This window comes from Symsagittifera roscoffensis, chromosome 3, assembly GCF_963678635.1.
Source record: "Symsagittifera roscoffensis chromosome 3, txSymRosc1.1, whole genome shotgun sequence".
In the NCBI taxonomy this organism is placed as follows: domain Eukaryota; kingdom Metazoa; phylum Xenacoelomorpha; order Acoela; family Convolutidae; genus Symsagittifera; species Symsagittifera roscoffensis.
Window position 1 is genome coordinate 58,778,086 of NC_087064.1, and position 11,545 is coordinate 58,789,630.

The following is an 11,545-nucleotide window of genomic DNA, read 5'->3' on the forward strand; positions in this document are numbered from 1 at the left end:
CGAAAAAAAATGTGCTCAACCGTGCTTGACCCTAGTAAGTTATGTTTTAACCTTCCTCGACCAAATTTGGGTATATTTTTCGACTTTCAAACAAAACGATTTATCTAAATTTAAACATTATATTTTATGTTTTTTATGATGCTATTTTATCAGTTTGAAATTAAAAGAGGTATTTGCAATTTAAATGCCATGACGATATCAACTTTTTTAAGCTGTTTTTCCCATGTTTTGCGATACTCTTTTGCAGTTTGAGTCAAAATGGTTTAACAAAATATGTTGATGTTTGGAAGAAACTTTTCTTTTTGACTCAGGTCAATCGATATTTTTCGACCGTGCTCGAGGAATATTTCAGCAGTGCTCGAGGTACGTTTCAAATTTGTGCTCGACCCAAACCCCTGTCTCGACTATTCTTTTTCGGTCGAACACTGACATCTGCTCGACTTTGAAAGTCGAAACTTAAAGTGAGTACCTCAACCTGGTTATAGCGAAGGTCATTTTCATCTTTTGCCCCGATCATTTTACAAATTTGGTGAGCAGCTTTTATTTTTTCAATTGTTGGCATAAAAATTAAGGTTGTTGGCGAAACAAAATTGGTATAAGTGAATACGTTAACACCAAAAAAACATTAACCACAAATACTGCTCACTAAAGCCGACGAAATTATTCGTACGCCTTTTTCACGATCCGACAAAAGTGTTATCGAAATATTGCGGTTCGAGTCATGGCTGAAAGGGATTTTTATAAAATATCAGTTGACCACTTACAACGCTCCTGCATGCCAGTTTCCTTCTCACCTTCAGTGATTGGAACAATAAGTCAAATGGTTTTGTTCTTTTTCAGAGGTACAGATGACCCTAACTTGATCAAGGACAGGTACAATGACATCAAGACTAACCCAGTTGAACCAATGAGCAAAGTGCGATTCCATGGCGTGGTAACTCGGGCTCAACTAGTGACACTTCTGAAGAACCAAGTGTGGTACGATCCAGAAGCAGGGGTGAGTACGGGTCGTCTAATCAAGTACTGAGGTTTATGTTTTATTATTTGCTTTTGTTTTCATAATTGTATAAACACATAAATAATAATTTAATCAAAATGCAACGCTATCTGAATTTTACCTCTCTCCGAACGTAGATTTGAAATGAGCACTATGCAAAGAACTCTCTCGGAAACAGCTTTTTTCTAATGAATCTGTCCCGTGTGTTTTTCATGTACATTCCCCAATAATGTTCTTGACTCCCTGTTTGTAGGCGATGTCTCAGCGTGAGTTGGACCACTGGCAGATGATCGAGGACTACCCCAGGTATCCCTCTGTGTCCGACCTTGACCTCTCCAATATTCCAAAGTCCGTCGTCATGGTAAGATTGATTACCCACACTTATTCTTATGCTATCCTTTCACCTAAGAATGCTTAAGGCAAACTTCTGCTCATTTCAAAAGGTTCACTGACACGGATTCTGATGGTTTTCAGCGGAATATAGATGTCTTCAGGGGCGTATTTAGGGGTGGGGGGCGAAGGCCTCCATTTTCAGGGATTTGACCCTCTCACCAACCAAAGGGACCCCCTTTGGTATTATTTCATGACATCCATTTTAGGCCGACCAATTTTTTTTTCAAAAAAATTTTTACTTGTTTTTTTAAATTTTCCTGCGGCGCAAGAATTATAATCACAGTACTGTCTTTAATCAATTTGGTTGATCTAAAAAAACCAAAAATAATTTTGAGGAACTTTTGAAATAGCGCCCCTCCCCCTCGAGAGAACCCTAGATCTGCCTCTGGATGTCTTCATGTAATAATTCGAAGAACACTGCTTGTTTTCCCCAATTAAGTAGTAAATATGGCACAGAAGTGGGTCAATTAAGGATTTTGTAACTTAAGTTCAAGATGAGGATTTCGATTTACAGAAGAAACTAAATTTTGGCGTCAAATGTCTGTTTTATTTGTTTTTAGTACTTTTTGTTTATGTAGGACGTGACGCCTTACATGAAGAGTAGTCCGTACATAGTGTCTCCCCACCTGGTGGCGCCGAAGGTGTTCAACTTCTTCCGCACCATGGGACTGCGGCACCTCCCAGTCGTCAACAGCATCGGAGAGGCAAGACATAGCACCACATATCACACCTTCCATACATAGATATGATTAATTCTACACTTACTTAGGTAGTGGTTTTTAAGAGTAAGAACGTAGTGACTACTCTTATATAGGTCTTGCTGATTTTTTTTTGTTTTTTTTTTCAGGAATATTAAAAAATTATATTATATTTAATTATATTATATTTAAAAAAACTTATATAGGTCTTGCTGATTTTTTTGTTTTTTTTTCAGGAATATTAAAAAATTATATTATATTTAATTATATTATATTTAGTTTTATCATATTGGAATAGTTTTATCACAAAAATGTCAAAAATGAATTCTTCTAAAAGTTAAAAAGCCTTAAAGGTTTTTTCTTGAATTTCGAAAAATTAAATTTTTTTCAAAAATCAAGTCATTTTTTGATTCCTTGCGTTCATTACTCTTTTCCAACTGTCAGTTGGCTATGCCTAATTTACTTCTACATAATTTTTTTCTTTCGTCTTTCGCAATCGTCAAAGAAGAAAACTTTCAGACCAAATCAATGAGAATTTTGCAAATGTTGAGCTCATAAGATAGTGGTTATATCAGACAGTTTGAAATACATTTTCATACATTCAATAAACGATTGAAATGAAAGAAGGTCACACTATGTTTGAAAGAAGGTCACACTTTGTCTATTTGATAAATTTATTGCAACAATTAGACTAAACTAAGCTCTTCAGAAGCAAATTTGCAAATGACGCACGAAAATCTGGTATGACGTTCAATTTCGGCAAAAAAATGATATAAAATGTTACCAATTGATTGAGTTTGTGCTCAAATTGGGTCAGTTTTGTTAAATGTTAATTATGAAATCAGTTTGAAACTGAAAAAGCTAAGTTATATTGTGTCTTTAAAGAAAATCAAAAGTTCAGAGATGATCAGCCTAATTGTTTGGATGTTTTTATATGTGCGTAGCGTAGCGATGCAAACATTTTTTTCCAATCTAAGTCACCAATAAAAACGCTAGTTTTGGTGACAATTTTGATTTAGGAGGCTGCAATAGCAGTATTTTTAAATGTGCTTTGGCATTTGATTTGTAGTTATTTAAAACATTTGATGATTTTTCAATTCATCAATTGAACCGAAAAAAAGCTATTTATTTCATACAACAGTATAATAATTAAAATCCCATTTCAGCAATCTTCCAACTCGATATACTTGCTCAAGATGCGAATTAGCGAGCAGAGGACAAAAACTAATTTTTAGCGTATCCGAAATCCTTTAGTTATCGTTAGAGTAATCAGCTTAAAGTTGGGTAGTCTTAGCCCGCATTGTGAGCTGAAACTGTTTAGATTGTCGGAGTCATCACCCGAACTGACTTGACCCACCAGGCTATGGTGCACAAACTAGTGGAGAAGGCATCCAATATAGCCACATCACCCCACTAACTCCACTTGTCATCACCAAAAGCGACACAATAGACATAGACATAACCACATGGGAACTAACGATTACAATAGCATTCTCTTCTCAAATCAACGGCGAAAACAAAAAATTAACCAGATTATTAAACTCGAAAATATTTACTTGGAAGATGAGCAAAAATTATTTAATCAGTGTATATTATACCATCCTTTTCCTTATAGCTTCCTTAATTCAAATAAATTTATTCGGTCACCTGCAATCTCTGCATGCTTTTTCAAACTCATGGTTTTTCAAAAACATTTACTTTGATGCACTAGTTTATCCAAATGTTTCATGCAGTCTTAAGAATTGTTCGAGCTTGCTATTGCGTATCAAAGCCAACTGTGGTAAGATCGTTTTGATATGAAGCTTTACTTTTAAACTGGATTGAATTTTCAGAAAACCCTGTGCAAGCACAAATTATCTTCACACTCGATAATTTCCTTTTTCAAGAACGTATCAAAATTAACCCTCAAAAGTGCTCTTATGAAGCAAACAAATTTATTCACGATGCGCTTGCCTTGTATCGCAGTTGATGTGAAGCTCTGCTTCGTCTCTGTGTGAAAATATATTTTTTTGGTCAATGGGTGTCTGCTTAAATTCTGTCGGCTTTGTGACCGCCGTTGACCGGTTTATCCAAGTTGACATGTTTTTCTCGAATATTATTCATGAGGAATTGCGACAAACATAGAAAAATTATGGGATATATTTATGTTTTTTTTTGGACAGCGGTTTTGTTGCATTTTATGCCCAAAAATTTATTCTATACTTGTGTTGCATCGCAAGTAATGTAAAGCTCTGCTTGGCCTCTGTGTTTAATGCATTTTTTTGGATGGAATCTGGAATTACTTTGACAGGTATTAAAATTAACCAAGCTGTTTCTTAGCAGAGACCAATAGTACCATTTTGTTCTTCAGATAGAGCATCTGATGATAACATTGAGAAATAAAAATGAAAGAAGAACTCAAAATTGATGGATTTCACAGAATGCAATGAATGAAAAGACTGCTCGTATCAGGGCAAAGCCCTGAATGTCCCGACTGGCTTTAAGGTTTATGGAGCTGTAATAACATAAAAAAATTAAATGAAATAAAATAAAATGAAATTTTTTTCTAAAATTTTAATTTTAATTTTGTAAAAATCATCACCCCACAGGCCATATAAAGTACAAAAGGATAGATTTTGCTCCTTTTAACAAATCAATTATGGCATATAAGCTTCTTTCAACCAATTTGGAACGATTTCTAAGACGGATTATATCTCCGCTTACGCGTTAACAGCGCGAAATATATCGCGCGTTAATTGTCTCAAATTGGCAAGAATGGCAATCCTTAAACCCCCATTACTTTACGAAAAATGATCACAGGTAAAATATATATTTTTTCAAATTTAGGCTCAAGACAACAATACCTTTTCAATGATATTAAGACATTCCGTCAAAAATGGCTAGTTAAAAAGTCGAAATTTGTTAGAAGAAAAAAAACCCACCCCGAGCACAAATATTCCGTTATTTTCGTTACAAAAGTCGGAACAATAACAAAGATAGCCGGTTGCTGTGCAAATATCACATAATGTTCTCACTGCAAAGGTTTTTCTTGTTTAGAAGCTGAGTGTCGTTTTTATTGCATTTAGTGATGAAATAACTATGCAAATGCGTAGAAAGTTAGTGAATCAAACAGAATGAGCAACAAAAAAATTTAAGCTTCAAAAAATTTAAACATTAATCTATATTTCTTTTTTTTGTTAGAAAACCTTCATTGCAAAAGAAGTGCTAAGCGAAACGAATTAACACTGAAAAATTTTAATCACTCGATCCATTTTGATGTTTATTTTTTGTAAGTTAACACCACAAAAAGAAGATGATTTGTGTTTTTAAAGCTTTTGTAAAGCAACTGGAGTTCAAAAACTGGTAAAATGTTATGCGCCGCAATAAAAGTTTGTAGAATGCACTTCAGATGTAAATCAGAAACCCGAAATTTTAACCGTAGGGTGTTGGTTAAATGATCAAAAACTTTTTGAAAAAAAAGAAGCTGCTTCGTAAAACCTAGTTTGAAATAAGCTTCCATTTTGTTTCAAATTAGAACCACACGTGTTTTGGTACGTTTGTACAAAGGGTTTTAAAAACGTAATATGAAGTAAAACATGAGTAATTTTTTTGTACAAAAGAACAGTTTTTGAAATTTTCAATAAAATATTTAAAATATCTGCGTTCTCTCTAGTTGTTTTATTTTCAACTGATGCAAGTTTTCGGTTCCAAACACATTTTTGGCAGGTAAGTGCAAAATTCTTTGCGTTTTTTTTGCATTTTGGAGCACCCTTTGCGCATTTTGCTGAATTTTTTCATACTATTTTCAAAATGGTTCTGCTGTTTTGGTAATCACTGCTTCAGATTATAATTTTTGGCAGTCACAGCCAAAAATTACTATCAAGAAAGTTATCAAGTATCACATGTGGTAATTTTTGTTTTAAAGAAAACTATACATGAAAAATAAAGATTTTTGTTTCATTTACAGTACATGCTGTTTTTTTGGTGGTTTTATGTTTCGATGGCTTAGCAAGAGTTAATAAACAAACACGTAAGTGGAGGAGAAAAAATGAAAAAAGGTTATAGATTGAACATTGAACTTGAAATCAGCGTGCTCTCGGGCGGATATGGGCTACCCACCATCCCACATGCGCTTTGAGCCTAAAAAATCTGCTTGCTTAGCATTTTGAAAATTTATCTATGATGCTAAAAGCGTAACACAAAAATTTACACCCTCAAAAACTTATTCCAAAATGGAATCAAGCTGACTGGTCTAACTTTTTTCTCTGAATTAGGTTTTAACATTTGATTTTTGAAATTGACAGTCTATAAATTAAATTTCATCGAAATTTTCATAATCAAATTTTTTGTTAGCCAACTACAGGGCAGTTAAAGGTTTAGGGCTTTTCACTGATATACGAGAAGTTTTGCTCGTCGAAGTTTAAAAGCCGAAATTTAACTGGAGAAAAAAAACACCGATCACAAAAATTGGAAAAATGTGGAAAAATTGGAGCAACAAAAACTCGTTACTTGTCTCCTTACGTTTCCTTTTTTTAAAAAAAAAAACGTGTTTTTATTGACCTTAAAGGTCTTTATCTTGATACGAGAAGGCCTTCAAAGTTTGCTAGTGATTTGAAGAAGAAAAACCATTATATAGAAGTCGGACAGAAAAGTTGTTGCAGATAGTTTTAATTTTGCCCTTGTGCCCTTGTTGCAGATAGTTTATATTTTTGCCCTTGTGATATTTTGGTTTTAATGTAAATTGATGTGGTAAATATAAAGAAAAAGGGTTATCTTTGCATAAATGAGTCTTATGAAGGATATATTCAACTCCAATGTTTTTATTTCGGTAATCGCTAATTAAAAAAAATTCTGGTTTGCAGTCAAGGTGTCTAGGACTTGAGACCGAAATTTAATTTTTACAATACAGCTCATATTTTATTTCTTAACACTCTTGATGGTCAATTAAAGGCTCAAAATGTGGAGAAAATCAAATAATGTTTAATGAACTTCAATGACATCGATAAATTTTGACTTGAATTCCTAATTTTGCTGTTCAGCTTGAAGATCCGTCGACCTGACGTCCGGCATAACTGCAGTTAGTGCATTTAGATCTGATATGTGGCTAAAAATTGTTATTTCAATCACCAAATTCGATCTGAGAATGACTAACCCAAGTAGATAATATACGCAAAAAAAACTTTGAAATAACTCGTATGTATAAATCCTATTCCATTTTTCTGTAATTACTGGATTTGTATTGATTATGCCGCACAATTTTTGTGCTGTTGTTTTATTAAGAAAAACGTTTGATTGAAACAATCAATTATTATTTACTACCAAAACCAGAATATTTTGATTGAAAAATTTGAATAAGAGTATAAAGTGAATATTTACACGATGATTCAATGAAACAAGCTGGACAAGCTGCTATGAACCAAGATGTATCAGCTTCAATCCCAAACCAAAAAAGTAATTGACTAGCACTTAAAAAATCTTTTCTCGATCTATTTCATTTTCAAAAAAATTTAAGTATCAGCAATGTTTTTGAATCATCCAGATCTAAGGCATTAAAATAATATCAGATGCATTGGTCTTTTTTAAGACTTTTGAATAACAATTTTGTAAATTTTAAACACTTTCTTGCCATTATTACAATGAATTAGGGTTTTAAATTTGTGGTTTTAGACCCGATCAATTGTCACTACTTTTTTCAACAGGTCAACGCACGCTTTCGACTCCTCTACAATCTTCATGCCATCATCTGCGGCGGCTACGTAGAAAGCGCACGGCGTGCAGCAGTATGTCCATGCACACGCGAGCACCTTGTTCGCAGTGTTATTTGGGATCTTGTCCAGTGCGTTCATGTACCAGAAGGCGAGAGTGCACGGGCAGCATGACACAGTCGGCAGTCGGTAAAAATCCTCCTTCAGTTTCTGAAAGCAGAAAACCAATTTGAGCCGTCTGAAAAAGGTCAATGTTTTAAAAGGCCGGATCCGAAAAAAGCAATCACCTTTTACAATATGAGCTTTTGCAAGTTAGCCATAGCTTAATTGACCTTAAATAATAAACCTTCGGGCTAGGCCTCTGTATGGTTAACTGAACAAAAAAAAACAATCTCCCTACCATCTCAAAAAAAGTTATATGATTGTGACAAGTAGATTCGAAAAAGACTAACGAAGCAAACCAAATCCTGGCATTATAACTGCATAATTGAGATTACTTGAAATTAATTCACAGAATTTGGGATTGCGACGTTTACTGTCAGCACTAAGAAGACCCATTCCAGAAAAACACATTTTGGTTGAAAGCCCTTCAATAAAGTTTGACAAACGGCCCTTTTGGAACTTTTTTCAAAGGGTATTGTGTGGCGCAGCGCATTTTTTTTTCGTTTTTGAGAGATATCAGATAACTAATGGTCGACCTGAATAAAAATCATGTTGGAGTTTTCTTCAGTTTCATTCTGAGTGAAATTTTTCCTCTGTATCGATTTCAATTAATAAAGGTTTGTGAATCTGCCGACTAATCTGCGAAAAAGTTCCAACAAATATTCTTAAAACAACCCCAATTTCGCAAAACTACTTGATTCGCACCTGAGTCGAATGATTTGTTGTTGATCAAAATTGACGTGTTAAAAAATGTTTATTAACGCTAAGTTTCACACATTTACACATACTGGGCTAATTCAAAATAGATTATGAATGAAAAATCGATTGATATATGATTGTGCTATTGAATGGCAACCTATGAACAACGAATTCAAAAATGTTGACGGAAATTCAGTTTTTAAAAGTGTAAAAAAAATGTTTTTTTTTTTTTCAACTTACGAAGTATCCGATCTTGGAGAAGACATAGCATGGGCATAAGCAGGCACAAACCCACGCGTCAATGTTCACCCAATTAGTATCCTTCAAGTGGTCCAAAAAATCAGCCATGATTTTGGTTTTGTTTCTTCAAATAATTAGTTTTACTTCAGTTTCGTCGCTGAACTTCGTTTTCGCTTTTCTGCGATTTGAACTCTTTGTTTTTTCGAGTGGGCTTTTGCTGTTCAGGAACTATTTATCGTGTTTATGAGGGTCTAATCTCTTTACGATTAGAATAGGATATACAAAACAACTATCGAACTTTAGGTGACTAGCACGTTGACTCCTATATGCTGGAGTTCAATTGGAAGGAAACTTTGATATTTAGAATGAAATAAACCGTATTTACACCAAGATTGAGAGATGTGCAAATTTGCGACTGGCAAGTCAACCGCCCAGTAATGAACTGTATACTGAAACTGTTTGCTTACGCGATTCCAACTGTTTTCACTATTTTGTGATTCCTCGCTGTTTGGTTAACTTTAAACCGCTAAAACTGATAGAAAAATGCATAATATGTTTCCACCAGAAAAAAAAATATTTTAAAACCACTTAACCGTTCAATAGTTTTTTTTTCAACTTCATATAACTAGTTTCAAATCCTCGAGTAAAAGCAGGATATACAAACTCGGTTACAAACATATCACAACACAAATCTACTTTAAAATTTCATGTGGTGGCAGCCGTCTGGCTAAAAAAGAAACAGCTCTAGATTTTCATGGATGCATTTTGTACGCAACGTTTTATAGACTTGGATCATCAGGCTCAAATAATTATTAGAAGGAGTCGTCTAATATATCATATTGAAAACTATCCAATTGGAATTCGAACAATTTTTTAAAATTATTGAAAAATTCTCAGCGCGTTTTAGTGCGCCAAACATGTAATCTTGGCGTTTTGGTTTAATTTCGATCGCAACGACGTAGGTGTTACAATAGGAAAATTTTTCAAGACTTGGAAAGCTTAGTTACTTCAAATTTTGTTTTCGAATCTTCATTTAGCGTTTATTTGGCATAAAAAAATTTTTCAATCATAAAATAATCTGCAAGAAATTGGAAAAAACAAGAAATTTTTCTTTATTAACTTATTTTTTTAGTTTTTGAGTACAATTGTTGTATTTTATTTCCAATTTGCTAGCACTCTAAGCTTCCGTTTAGTTTCTCTCATTCCACCAGCAAAAAGAACGACATTTACATGGAAAAAGTAAGATTGTTTTGTTCATTTTTTTAAACTTACCCGGGTTGAACTCCTTAGACCGAAAAGGCTAATCATACAATTCCATAAACTAAACTTATGAAAAAATACTAATCATACAATTTGCTAAAGTGAAGTCACAGCAAAAAAAATTGCTAAGTGGTATTAAAAGTCGCGAAAATAAATTAGTTTTTTGTGTGCAATAATTAGTCCTGGAGACACTATCAGTTGATTTTTTTCCATTTCTCAAGATAAATTTTTCATAAACGCTCTCAAAACGTTTATTTGTTTAGTATGGCATGTTTTGTATGCCTTGATCGATGCCTTGAGATTAACTAAAAGTTCAAATTGAAAAAAAATCACCTTCGAAACTTTCTGAAAAATTTTAAATTTTCGATTTAAAAACTCGATACCTACATTACATGATTTGTTTAGGACAAAACTAAGACTTTCAGGACGTTTCCGATATACTGTTATTGCGAGACGGTCAAACCTTTGCTGACTCTATTTTTGAGTAACCAAAGTCTTTGCCACTTGTGTTCGGTTAAAAATTTTTGAGAAATTAAATTATAAAAAGATCAATTTTTTGGTTTATGGAAAAATGCTACTCTTCACTACTAATAATATACTTTTCACTAATAATATACTTTTAATGCAATTTTCTTTGCTTATGGAATTGCATGAAAATGTATGATTTGCGTGTTTCTTTAAATGAAAACTGTATGACAAGCATTTTTGGTCAGCCCGGGTAATCTGCACTTTCTGTGCCACTTGCACTGCAACCAGTTACTCTTGCTATTATTTGCATTTGGTTCATAAGACTCCTCCAAATCTAATTTTTCAAAATTTTAGCATGAAATATATTTAAATTTTTTAAACTCCATCAGCGCAAATGTGAAAAAAAATTAAGTCGGATGTTTTTCCACTCAAAATAGTATCAGAAACAAAAATCAGGTACGATCTGATAAATTATCAGTTTCAACCATTTCATGTGAGAAATAAGCTGCATGAAAAAACTGAACAATTGCAAAAATTGAAAATGTATTGACCGGTTGTAAGAATTCTTGCAACTTGGCTGGCGAGCCACCATATCGATTCAATTTTCTTTTTTATTGAAGGGTTTCAACGGTTTTGAATATATTCATTTTTTCAGGTTTTTGTTCACAAACAAAAACAAAAAAGTTTGTTGAATTCCTAATGGTTAAACTCCTCAACAAAAAATTAAACATTGAATATTGATACTGCCATCGTTGGTAGAAATAGATTCTTATTCGAGAATCAAAAGACTTCCTAATTAATTGAAAAATGTTTGAATGTCGAGAAAATTCGGTTCGAAGCTTTTGAGTTTTAGTATAATTTCCACCCTGTTAAGCGATTGATTAACTTTTAATGTATAAAAGTTGGAATTTTAGACAAAAAACCTACATAAACAAAAAAGTAGG

At 33.3% G+C, this 11,545-nt stretch overlaps 1 protein-coding gene across 1 annotated transcript in view; it reads left to right on the top strand.

The window, feature by feature from the left end:
* The window catches only part of LOC134842183 (H(+)/Cl(-) exchange transporter 6-like), a 57,899-nt gene extending 54,165 nt beyond the window's left edge, over positions 1–3,734 (top strand). The window contains exons 18-21 of the mRNA XM_063858401.1: positions 841–997; positions 1,251–1,358; positions 1,969–2,094; positions 3,410–3,734. Of these exons, the coding sequence (XP_063714471.1) occupies positions 841–997; positions 1,251–1,358; positions 1,969–2,094; positions 3,410–3,505 (487 nt within the window). The 3' untranslated portion in view covers positions 3,506–3,734. The remainder of the gene's footprint in view (positions 1–840; positions 998–1,250; positions 1,359–1,968; positions 2,095–3,409) is intronic.
* Positions 3,735–11,545: the final 7,811 nt, after the last annotated feature.